Here is a 12,985-nt window from a genome sequence, read left to right as displayed (position 1 = left end):
CCTGCAAGGTTTGTAAGGCAGCAGTATAAGGTCTTGGGTCATGCATGTAGGCCTTGGCGAGCTGGAGTGCACTTGGAAGTTTCAGGTGTCCAAGAAGCACTTGATACTTATACCGCTCATTCAGGTGTCTGTGATTGTTCATCATGTCGTCCAGGGCAATTTTGAGGAGGGCGAAGTCACTCTCTTTGCCGCTCTCGAAATGGGGCAACGATGGCTTTGAGATGATGAGGCAATCAGCTGTTACTTGCCAAGTGGCAAAGCAGGTGCAGGACAGGGCGCAATCTGGTGAGGAGCAGGGTATGGTGCTGCTGGATTGGGATAGGGCACGCCTAAACCCGGAGAGAAGTAGTGTTCTCCTGGAACGGGGTAACCCGGAGGGAAGTAGGGTGCTACTGGAACTGGGTAACCCGGAGGGAAGTAGGGTGCTACTGGAACTGGGTAACCCGGAGGGAAGTAGGGTGCTACTGGAACTGGGTAACCCGGAGGGAGGTAGGGTGCTACTGGAACTGGGTAACCCGGAGGGAAGTAGGGTGCTACTGGAACTGGGTAACCCGGAGGGAAGTAGGGTGCTACTGGAACTGGGTAACCCGGAGGGAAGTAGGGTGCTACTGGAACTGGGTAACCCGGAGGGAAGTAGGGTGCTACTGGAACTGGGTAATCCGGAGGGAAGTAGGGTGCTACTGGAACTGGGTAACCCGGAGGGAGGTAGGGTGCTACTGGAACTGGGTAACCCGGAGGGAAGTAGGGTGCTACTGGAACTGGGTAACCCGGAGGGAAGTAGGGTGCTACTGGAACTGGGTAACCCGGAGGGAAGTAGGGTGCTACTGGAACTGGGTAACCCGGAGGGAAGTAGGGTGCTACTGGAACTGGGTAACCCGGAGGGAAGTAGGGTGCTACTGGAACTGGGTAACCCGGACGGAAGTAGGGTGCTACTGGAACTGGGTAACCCGGAGGGAAGTAGGGTGCTACTGGAACTGGGTAACCCGGAGGGAAGTAGGGTGCTACTGGAACTGGGTAACCCGGAGGGAAGTAGGGTGCTACTGGAACTGGGTAACCCGGAGGGAAGTAGTGTTCTCCTGGAACGGGGTAACCCGGAGGGAAGTAGGGTGCTACTGGAACTGGGTAACCCGGAGGGAAGTAGGGTGCTACTGGAACTGGGTAACCCGGAGGGAAGTAGGGTTCTACTGGAACTGGGTAACCCGGAGGGAAGTAGGGTGCTACTGGAACTGGGTATGGTGGCGATCCTGGAAAAGGATATGACACTTCTGATGGTGGAGCTGGGTGCAGAACCACTGGAGCTGGAGCAGTGTGAGGAACCACGGGAGCTGAAGCAGGGTGTTGAACCACAGGAGCTGGAGTGGGTTGTTGAACCACGGGAGCTGGAGTGGGTTGTTGAACCATGGGAGCTGAAGCAGGGTGTTGAACCACGGGAGCTGGAGTGAGTTGTTGAACCACGGGAGCTGGAGTGGGTTGTTGAACCACGGGAGCTGGAGTTGGTTGTTGAACCACAGGAGCTGGAGTTGGTTGTTGAACCACGGGAGCTGGAGTTGGTTGTTGAACCACGGGAGCTGTAGTGAGTTGTTGAACCACGGGAGCTGGAGTGGGTTGTTGAACCACGGGAGCTGGAGTGGGTTGTTGAACCACGGGAGCTGGAGTGGGTTGTTGAACCACGGGAGCTGGAGTAGGTTGTTGAACCACGGGAGCTGGAGTGGGTTGTTGAACCACGGGAGCTGGAGTGGGTTGTTGAACCACGGGAGCTGGAGTGGGTTGTTGAACCACGGGAGCTGGAGTTGGTTGTTGAACCACGGGAGCTGGAGTTGGTTGTTGAACCACGGGAGCTGGAGTGAGTTGTTGAACCACGGGAGCTGGAGTGGGTTGTAGAACCACGGGAGCTGGAGTTGGTTGTTGAACCACGGGAGCTGGAGTGAGTTGTTGAACCACGGGAGCTGGAGTGGGTTGTTGAACCACGGGAGCTGGAGTGGGTTGTTGAACCACGGGAGCTGGAGTGAGTTGTTGAACCACGGGAGCTGGAGTTGGTTGTTGAACCACGGGAGCTGGAGTGGGTTGTTGAACCACGGGAGCTGGAGTGGGTTGTTGAACCACGGGAGCTGGAGTGGGTTGTTGAACCACGGGAGCTGGAGTGGGTTGTTGAACCACGGGAGCTGGAGTGGGTTGTTGAACCACGGGAGCTGGAGTTGGTTGCGGAAATGCGGGTGCTAAAACAGCCATGCTGGATCAGCCTGTGGACGCTTGGGCGCTGGTCCAGGGTACCATGGAGGGAGACGAAGGTGCAGAGCTTCTTCTCTTTGGCTCCTTTGGTGGTTGTCTAGCTCATGACACGTCGGGGCTCTAGGGGTAACAACATCTTCCTCTTCTCTTTAAGGAAGGATGTGACGAGTTTGGCTACCTGTAGCTCATTCTGTTTGCTTTCACGGCCGCCGCCTGCCCAGTTGTTTGACTATTGCTTCACAGGCCTGGTGAGCTTCTTCCTGTCGACGCTGAGCTTCTTCCTGTCGACGCTGAGCTTCTTCCTGTCGACGCTGAGCTTCTTCCTGTCGACGCTGAGCTTCTTCCTGTCGACGCTGAGCTTCTTCCTGTCGACGCTGAGCTTCTTCCTGTCGACGCTGAGCTTCTTCCTGTCGACGCTGAGCTTCTTCCTGTCGACGCTGAGCTTCTTCCTGTCGACGCTGAGCTTCTTCCTGTCGACACTGAGCTTCTTCCTGTTGCCCGCTGAGCCTCTCTGGCTTTGGCTGCTAGGCGTTGACACACTACGTAAACATTGTGATCTTCCTGTATTTGACAATGTAGCTCAGCAATCTTCATGAGCTTCATTCTTTCCTCCAACATAGCTGCTTGGAAATGAGAAAGGGCTGGGAAGCGGCTCACCAACGAGCGGGCGCTATATCTGGAACAGGATACACTTCTCTCTGATAGGATGTCCGCTCAATTACTCCATGGTCCTGGTCAGAGGAGTGGCTGCGTTGTGGACAGGCGTTGTTCTTGGTGAGGGACTGCATAGTCGGCCAGGTGAGCTGGGGGATGTCTCTCTCTGGGAATACGGGGCTGTTGATTGATGGTTGCTCAAAAGAACAAGATTTCAGGCGTTGGAACCCCCTTGTTTGTTATGTCATATTAGATCAAATAGAATTTATCCAATTAGAATACTTTTTTATTGCATCATAGTCAGTTAGATTACATAATTTACATTGCAAATGTAAATAAATAAATAAAACATAAATCATGTAAAAAACCTATTTAGCTTAAACATAAATAGCCAATAACCTGTTAACAACAACAACAGCAGGACTCCCCAGTTCAGCTTTCCATTTCAGTTTCATAGATTTATTTTTGTTAAAATTACATTGTTGATTATATTTCCAGTTTCCAACAAAATAGTAGACCGACAGTGGAATCAGTTTCTACACATTGTTTTGTCTTCTGTGTTGGACTACATCCATCATCATGTTATATATCACCCTCGGCCTATGACTGCAGTCATACAGCTTAACCACTGTGTGTGTGTGTATATACATATGTTTTGCAGGTACCCCAGGCTACCTATCTCCAGAGGTACTGAGGAAGGAGGCTTATGGTAAACCTGTAGACATCTGGGCTTGTGGTGAGTATAGAGCACTACAGTAACACTATATTATATTATATATATATCTGTCTCATCCCTTTCTCCATCTCTCATCAGTATCTCCTCCCTTTCTCTCACCACTCAACACATGTGTGTTGTGTGTTTGTGTGTGTGCTTGTGTTTTGAACCAAAATAGCTCCAGTGTTGTTTGCAAAGTGCAGACAGGAGAGGAACAGAGAGAGAGAGAGAGAGAGAGAAAGAGAGAGAGAAAGAGAGAGAGAGAGAGAGAGAAAGAGAGAGAAAGAGAGAGAGAGAGAGAGAGAGAGAGAGAGAGAGAGAGAGAGAGAGAGAGAGAGAGAGAGAGAGAGAGAGAGAGAGAGAGAAGGGGGGAGCGTGGAGGGTTGTGCAGAGTGAGATTACGTAACGACAGATTAATCATGTGGAGAGAAATAATCTGAGATTAGCACCGTGCCAGCCAGAGAGAGAGAGAGGGATGGACGATGGGAGGAGGGTACAGAAAGGGAAAGATGAAGGGAGGAGAAATAGAGGGAGGAAGATGGAGAGATGAAAACCTCTGTTAGGCATAAACAACCAAATCTTACCATAAACAACCAAACCTTACCATAAACAACCAAACCTTACCATAAACAACCAAACCTTACTATAAACAACCAAACCCTACTATAAACAACCAAACCCTACCATAAACAACCAAACCTTACCATAAACAACCAAACCTTACCATAAACAACCAAACCTTACTATAAACAACCAAATCTTACCATAAACAACCAAACCTTACCATAAACAACCAAACCTTACCATAAACAACCAAACCTTACTATAAACAACCAAACCTTTCTATAAACAATCAAACCTTACTACAAACAACCAAACCTTTCTATAAACAATCAAATGTTACCATAAACAACCAAACCTTACCATAAACAACCAAACCTTACTATAAACAATCACATTTTACCATAAACAACCAAACCCTACCATAAACAACCAAACCTTACTATAAACAATCACATTTGACCATAAACAACCAAACCTTACCATAAACAACCAAACCCTACCATAAACAACCAAACCTTACCATAAACAACCAAATCTTACCATAAACATGACTATTGGAGTCTACTGTACACATCCATTGCTGTCCTGAGGGTTTGACCCATAGAGGTCTATAGAACAGCGTATGTTATATCTATGGTGGGTTTGACCGCTGACAGTACACATGAATAGAACATTTTAACTACATAGCTAGAGTAACTGAAGCTACAATGCATCAGACTACGCTGGACAGTCAGACTAATAGGCTACACACACACACACACAGCTGACACAGACAGCACGCAGTGTACACAACGAGCAATAATAAACACGCACTCACACCCAAACAGCATGCCCACAAAACACAACACAACACGACACCATACAACACCACATAACACTGCCAATTGTAGGAGGTGGGAGAGAAGAAGAGAGAGAAGATAGATGAGAAGAGAGAGGAGAAGAGAGATGAGAGGAGAAGAGAGATGAGAAGAGAAGAGAGATGAGAAGAGAAGAGAGATGAGAAGAGAAGAGAGATGAGAAGAGAAGAGAGAGAAGAGAGAGGAGAAGAGAGATGAGAAGAGAAGAGAGAAGAGAGATGAGAAGAGAAGAGAGAAGAGAGATGAGAAGAGAGATGAGAAGAGAAGAGAGATGAGAAGAGAAGAGAGAGAAGAGAGAGGAGAAGAGAGATGAGAAGAGAGATGAGAAGAGAGAAGAGAGATGAGAAGAGAGAGGAGAAGAGAGATGAGAAGAGAAGAGAGAGGAGAAGAGAAGAGAGAAGAGAGATGAGAGGGGAGGATACACGTGTTAATGTATCTTACCTTGACGTCAGCCTTCTTGTTGAGGAGACTCTTGGCTGCCAAGGAAATTGAGAAGACACTCTCAGAGGGTAGAGTAGTCATCATACACACTCTATTGCTAAAACACACCTCACACACACACGCACAAGTGTCGACACCTAGCTAACCCCAAGCTAGCTAACACACACACTAAACTAACTAAACCCTCTCTCACGCACACAGAACTCTCGAAAGCGAACACACTGAAACGCCAAACTCTAAACAGTGCCAACACACCCACTAAAGCTCATACACACACAAACTACTGTAAACCCTTACAAACGAGCACACTCTAAAACTTTTAGAATCGCACACACACACATTCTCACTGTGACAACAGTGATCTACTTTGTACTGTAACTATCTCTCATACCCACCCCACCCCACCCCCCACACACACACAAGCACACACACATTCATACACACATGCACAAAAACCTCTATCCAACTGACACTCATTAACCCTGAACCACTGCCCAAAGCAAGGGATCAGCACAGTCCATCAGGGATAGCACACACACACACACACACACACACACACACACACACACACACACACACACACACACACACACACACACACACACACACACACACACACACACACACACACACACACACACACACACACACACACACACACACACACACACACACACACACACACAGGGGATTAGAGGTGAAAGTGTAGTGGAATATGAAATGGAGAAGCAGGTGTATAATAATGGTTTTGTTCATCTCTGAGGCAGGTGGGATTCATTCAGATTAATATTAGGGGATTCCTCACCAGGACAATAATACCGGAATATAATTCAGTATGGAGAGCCATGCAAATGATGATACACAAACACATTACAATATAAACTGATCAAACACGCACACACTCATAAATGCTTGCAGGAAGGTTTATGAATCTTTCTGTATTCTGTATTAATAACCAGAGTGAAAGTGAGAGAGCGTGAGAGAGTGAGAGAGAGAGAGAGAGAGATAGAGAGGTGAGAACACCGGAAGCTCTGGTGCTGACACTGATTAATCACCATAGCAACACAGAAATTTTGAGTGGGAGGAGAATCCTCAGCTTTGGCCTGGAAGAGTCTGAACACAGAAAATACTCTATCTATCTCTTTGTCTCTCCACAGCTTGTATCTCACACACATCAAAGACACCTCACACACACCTCACACACTGCTCATGAGGGACAAAACACAGGCAGAAATTGTTAAACAAAAAAGGACTCCAGCCCAAAGATACAAAAGACTAAAGCATGTTAGAGGGAGGGAAGGAGGAAGGGAGGGTAGATAGACATGCCATGTATGCTGCTTCATTCATTAGAGGGGGGAGAGGAGGATGAACATAGGAGAGAGGGAAAGGTGAGGGGGGAGGGAGGGAGGATAGAGAGGTGGTACATGAGAGGAAGGACAAAAGGAGTGCAAAAGGAAAGGATGAGGAAGGAAGTGCGAGGGAGAGGAGATAAGAAGAAGAGAGGAGAGACAGTATAATTGTGTAATAGGAGGAGGTATAGAAGAAGATACCTTGCTCCACTATCCCAGCAGCAGTTGCAGGAACAGTAGTGATTGACGCAGGAGATGTAGACTGTCTACCGACTGACACAGAGAGAGAGAGAGAGAGAGAGAGAGAGAGAGAGAGAGAGAGAGAGAGAGAGAGAGAGAGAGAGAGAGAGAGAGAGAGAGAGAGAGAGAGAGAGAGAGAGAGAGAGAGAGAGAGAGAGAGAGAGAGAGAGAGAGAGAGAGAGAGAGAGAGAGAGAAAGAAAGAGAGAGAAAGACAGAGAGAAAGACAGAGAGCAAGTGAAAGCAAAGGACAGAAATTGGGAAGGAGTGAGGGAAGAGAAGAGAGGAGAGTGTCAGCGTGTCAGTGTGAAGAGTAGGCCAGATTGAAGTCATATTACCCAAGTCCCAGTTAAGTTTCATCAAAGTGAGTCAAGGGCAAAAACATTTCAACATAAAACAAATCTATGTGATGACGTTGAATCAAAGTGTAAAAAGTCATCAACGTCATCAACGTCATCAACGTGGGAGTTTCAGATTCTTTCACCCAACTTTTAACCTAAATCCAATGAAATGGTGACATCTGTTTCCAGTGAGAAGTCTCTCACCCCTCTTACCTTGGTCGGCAGACACAGTGTTAGTCCAGAGGAACAGGAACATGTTATGATCCATGCAGCTTACCATTGTAATCAAACTTAGTAAAGTCCTTCATAATGGGAGACTAAACTTTTCACCAGATCAGTTTGTGATAATGACAACATCTCATGACATTTTATTTTTTTTGGTGCTTGTGGAGAGAGAGAGAGAGAGAGAGAGAGAGAGAGAGAGAGAGAGAGAGAGAGAGAGAGAGAGAGAGAGAGAGAGAGAGAGAGAGAGAGAGAGAGAGAGAGAGAGAGAGAGAGAGCAAGTGCGTGTGAGTCTGTGTGTGTGTGTGTGTGTGTTTGTGTGCACACGTGTTTGTCTGTGGCGTGCATGCATGCGTGTGTGTGCATGCGTGTAAGTGTTTATGTATGACACACACATTTACCAGAGAAATTCCTCGTCACCAGCATAGCAGTCAGGACGGCTCCCTATGGACAGAAGAGAGAGAGAGAATTGAATTGAGAGAGGACTATTACAGACCCTTTCCATTCACCAGGAAGACCACTTATAACTCACTCATACTATTATAGTTAAAGATTTTATCAATGAACATTAAAGAGATTCTTCGGTACTTTTGCATACTTTTTAGCCAGTAGTTCTCAAAGTAATCCCCGCTAGCCAAAAGTGGTCCCCGACAATGCGCAGTTATGTGCACCCTGCCACTGCTCTCTCTTACTCTACTGTGTGTGTCTTGCTAGCTTTTTATTTATTTGTATTTATTTAACCTTTATTTAACTAGCTAGCTGTCAAAAATGGTGAGAAGCTGAAGCTCATTGGCTGAAACTCGAATTGCTAGGGGCTGGCCCACTAGGGATGGGGGTCTGAAATAAGTGTACTATTCGAATAGTGCCATGAAGTTTTGTTGGATATCCTAGCTAGCCTAATTGTAGCTAGTTAGGCTAATTGTAGCGAGCTAGGCTAAATGTAACTAGCTAGGCTGATTGTAGCTAGCTAGGCTAATTGTGGCTAGCTAGGCTAATTGTAGCTAGCTAGGCTAATTGTAACTAGCTAGGCTGATTGTGGCTAGCTAGGCTAATTGTAGCTAGCTAGGCTAATTGTGGCTACATGCTGCACTTTCTCCCCAATCCCATTCAGAGAAAACAACGGCATACCTGTTGGTTGCTCGTTGTAGTCTACTCCTTCTCATTTCTCAAACTGTTAATTCTGTAATTTTAATGCATTTTGTATTGCATTAAATTAAATCTCACTCCACTCGCTACACATTGAGCCTCTTTGCCGCTTTGATTGGCCAACATTAACAATAAGCGACCGTGCACGTCATATAAACTACATTGAAAAGTTTGTTGTGTTATTAAATTAATAATTTCAAATGACGTGGTATAACCTTGTATGTAACAACATCACATGGATATTTTTACTTTATTTACTTTTTTAATGTTAATAGGCCTATAATATATTTTTTCATGACAAAAACTATTCAAATCCTAATGTCAGTTCCAATATTTTAATAACTGTGCACATCCCTATGGCCCATGTGTGGGTAAATGTAGGGAAAACGGCACCACACAGCATCCAGAAAACAGTTGTTTTCAAACTTAGGATTTAATTGAGGTTATATTATGCACGTATGAACTACACATTAACACATCCAGCCCAAGGCGGGAGGTTTAAAAAATACTTAGTAGAAGTTCCGTAACATGTCTTTAACCAACTAAGTGTCACGACTTCCGCCGAAGTCGGTTCCTCTCCTTGTTCGGCTGTCGACGTCACCGGTCTTCTAGCCATCGCCGATCCACTTTTCATTTTCCATTTGTTTTGTCTTGTTTTCCTGCACACCTGGTTTTCATCTCATCATCATTACTATGTGTATTTAGCCCTCTGTTCCCTCCATGTCTGTTTGGGGTATTGTTTATTGTCAAGGTTGGCACGCTTCCGGCTGGTTTGTGCCGGGTTTTGTTTTATACCCGTGCTTTGTGGCAGCCGGTACTTTGTACTTGGGTTTTGTGTTTTCCTTCCTTTCCAGATGCAGCAGTATTATCGATCCACTCATCATGACATATAGCCTTGGTCTCAAACACACACTCCCCACCTTCCAAATGGTACCCTATTCCCTATGTAGTACGTACACTACAGACCCTATAGGCCCTGGGGAAAAGTAGTGCACTATATAGGGAATATGGCACCATTTGGGACACGACAACTAGCCTCCATTATTCCCAGTGTAACATACATGAACCAGTCTGTTCCAGCTCATCTAAACATACTAGCAGAATCCATATGTCTGGCCACATCATCCAGACATCATCCTCTATGAATAGAGAAAGGCACCAATCCATCTATCATGGCATGGGAGATATGGAGGGAGAGAGAGATGGAGGGGAGGGAGAGAGAGAGATAGAGGGGAGAGAGAGAGATAGAGAGGAGGGAGAGAGAGATGGAGGGGAGGGAGAGAGAGATATGGAGGCGAGGGAGAGAGAGCGAGGGAGAAGGGAGGAGAGAGATATGGAGGGGAGGGAGAGAGAGAGAGAGAGAGAGAGAGATGGAGGGGAGAGAGAGACGGAGGAGAGAGAGAGACAGAGGGGAGAGCGAGAGGTGGAGGGGAGAGAGATGTAAGGGGGGTGAGAGAGACAGAGAGAGAGAGCTACAGAAAAAGAGAGAGAGAGAGAGCATTTTTCAGCATGTTCTTAAAAAGGATAGATTTAGAGTTAGATAAACTTTGATTTTTTGGCAGGGACATATACAGGATTCAACCCTCCACAACATAACCTTCACTCCAAATCAAAACTCAAAACCTACAACCTGATTTTGGACGGAATTACGGAATTACCTGGAAGGCTTACAACTACCAAAGATTATTATTATTGTTCCCTTTTTGCTGACTGTTATAAAAATGGGAACACAAGCAACCCTATCTTCCACGCAGACCATCCCCTGGCATGGCACAGTGCTATATTAACACACTACCCCTCTGTTAAGATGGGTGGAAACTCCGGATACTAGACAACGAGGACTCTGAGTCAGCTAATATAAATCTCTATAAGTCTGGAACAGTATCGGTACAGGGAAACCGCAAACAGTTTCAGCTGGACTTTCACCTAATCAAAGAATTAGCTCAGCAGGAGAAGCTCTCTGTTGAGAAAGATACCCCCACCTCGAGCGGGTCAGAACAGCCCTCTTCATTACATAAACCCACAGACGAGCAACCCCAAGTGGAAAGTCAACCTCCCATCACAGAGTACTACTCCCTCATTGAAATAAGGGATAAATTCACCCAGCTGGAGGTAAGGCAAGTGGAGTTGGAACAGCAGGTGATTACACTCCAGTCAGCACAGACCCAGACAACAGTCCAGCACAACAACCCCTTAACTAGACCTGGAGAGCTGGAGGTGGAGAGAGACATATCTGCACTCTGGACAACATCAACAGGAGAAAGAGCAGGAGAAGAACACAGCACTAGAGGAGAGGATCAGACTGCTGGAGGAGAGGGTGGGGGGGTGGCGTGTGACAGAGAACAACCCATTAGAGAGGTGGCCACCCCCACAGAGAAGCCAGCAGAACAGCCCACCTCAGCTCCCGACAAAAGTCTCGACACCACAGCAGAACAGTCCACCCCAGACCTTGACCACATCGACATCACAGCGGGACAGACAAATGAAGAACCCCAAGCCCAGAGGATCCCACCCCCTCTGAGCAACCCCCCTGTCAGCCACCCTGATAGCCCTCCTGAAAACCCCCCCCCCCCCCCCCCCCACACACACACACACACACTGAGGACATAAACAAGACTCAGATTGTATTCCTTATGCACTCAAACAGGAAATATATACAAGGAAAAAAACTTTTTCCCAAACACAGAGTGTCTAAACTCTGGTGTCCAAACACCCAGTGCGCCCTAGACCTTCTGTCTGAGGACTAGCTAGTGTCACCCAGCCACATAATAATACACACAGGCACAAACGACCTGAGAGCACAGCAGGAAAGGCACAACACTCAAGTGAGTGATTGAAAAAGCTTCTTCTACTTTCCCCAACGCACAAGTGGTTATCTCCACCCTGCTACCATACAGCGGGTAAACGCAAGTATTTCCCGTGACTGTGCCTCAAACCCAATTTTTTCCTGGCCCGCCACTCCAACCTGGACTTGAACAGTCTTTACGACCAGGTCCACCTACACAAGGCAGCAGTGCCCACCTTCGCCCGGACCCTAAAGAACATCGCTCTCAAACGCAGCCCCAGTACGCAAGTATAAACACCATGGGACCACACAGCCGTCATACCGCTCAGGAAGGAGACGCGTTCTGTCTCCTAGAGATGAACGTACTTTGGTCCGAAAAGTGCAAATCAATCCCAGAACAACAGCAAAGAACCTTGTGAAGATGCTGGAGGAAACAGGTACAAAAGTATCTATATCCACAATAAAACGAGTCCTATATCGACATAACCTGAAAGGCCGCTCAGCAAGGAAGAAGCCACTGCTCCAAAACCGCCATAAAAAAAGCCAGACTACGGATTCCAACTGCACATGGGGACAAAGATCATACTTTTTGGAGAAATGTCCTCTGGTCTGATGAAACAAAAATAGAACTGTTTGGCCATAATGACCATCGTTATGTTTGGAGGAAAAAGTGGGAGGCTTGTAAGCCGAAGAACACCATCCCAACCATGAAGCACGGGGGTGGCAGCATCATGTTGTGGGGGTGCTTTGCTGCAGGAGGGACTGGTGCACTTCACAAAATAGATGGAAATTATGTGGATATATTGAAGCAACATCTCAAGACATCAGTCAGGAAGTTAAAGTTTGGTCGCAAATGGGTCTTCCAAATGGACAATGACCCCAAGCATATTTCCAAAGTTGTGGAAAAATGGACAAAAAGGACAACAAAGTCAAGGTATTGGAGTGGCCATCACAAATCCTTGACCTCAATCCTATAGAAAATTTGTGGGCAGAACTGAAAAAGCGTGTGCGAGCAAGTAGGCCTACAAACCTGACTCAGTTACACCAGCTCTGTCAGGAGGAATGGGCCAAAATTCACCCAACTTATTGTGGGAAGCTTGTGGAAGGCTACCTGAAACGTATGACCCAAGTTAAACAATTTAAAGGCAATGCTACCAAACACTAATTGAGTGTATGTAAACTTCTGACCCACTGGGAATGTGATGAAAGAAATAAAAGCTTAAATAACCTGCCCAGGGACTGCGGTTGAAAATTAGCCGGCTGGCTAAAACCGTCACTTTTACTGAAACGTTGATTAATGTGCACTGTCCCTGCAAAAATAAAATAAACTCAACTCAACTAAATCATTCTCTCTACTATTATTCTGACATTTTACATTCTTAAAATAAAGTGGTGATCCTAACTGGCATAAGACAGAATTTTTACTAGGATTAAATGTCAGGAA

General features: G+C 46.5%; 1 protein-coding gene across 3 annotated transcripts in view; it reads right to left on the bottom strand.

The window, feature by feature from the left end:
- Positions 1-12,985, bottom strand: part of LOC139544240 (calcium/calmodulin-dependent protein kinase type II subunit beta) — a 67,022-nt gene that overhangs the window by 28,155 nt on the left and 25,882 nt on the right. Inside the window, exons 12-15 of one of the 3 annotated variants that reach the window (XM_071351153.1) lie at positions 8,006-8,054; positions 7,011-7,082; positions 5,461-5,495; positions 3,315-4,034 (exon numbers count right to left, since the gene is read on the bottom strand). In XM_071351153.1, coding sequence (XP_071207254.1) covers positions 3,672-4,034; positions 5,461-5,495; positions 7,011-7,082; positions 8,006-8,054 — 519 coding nt within the window. In that variant the 3' untranslated portion in view covers positions 3,315-3,671. Of the gene's footprint in view, positions 1-3,314; positions 4,035-5,460; positions 5,496-7,010; positions 7,083-8,005; positions 8,055-12,985 lie in introns of those variants that run through there. The other 2 variants (XM_071351152.1, XM_071351151.1) reach the window with 2 other exon arrangements.

The sequence above is a fragment of the Salvelinus alpinus genome, chromosome 18 (genome assembly GCF_045679555.1).
Source record: "Salvelinus alpinus chromosome 18, SLU_Salpinus.1, whole genome shotgun sequence".
NCBI classification, from domain to species: domain Eukaryota; kingdom Metazoa; phylum Chordata; class Actinopteri; order Salmoniformes; family Salmonidae; genus Salvelinus; species Salvelinus alpinus.
Note: the sequence above shows the minus strand (reverse complement) of the source record. Positions and strands in the feature narration are given on the sequence as shown.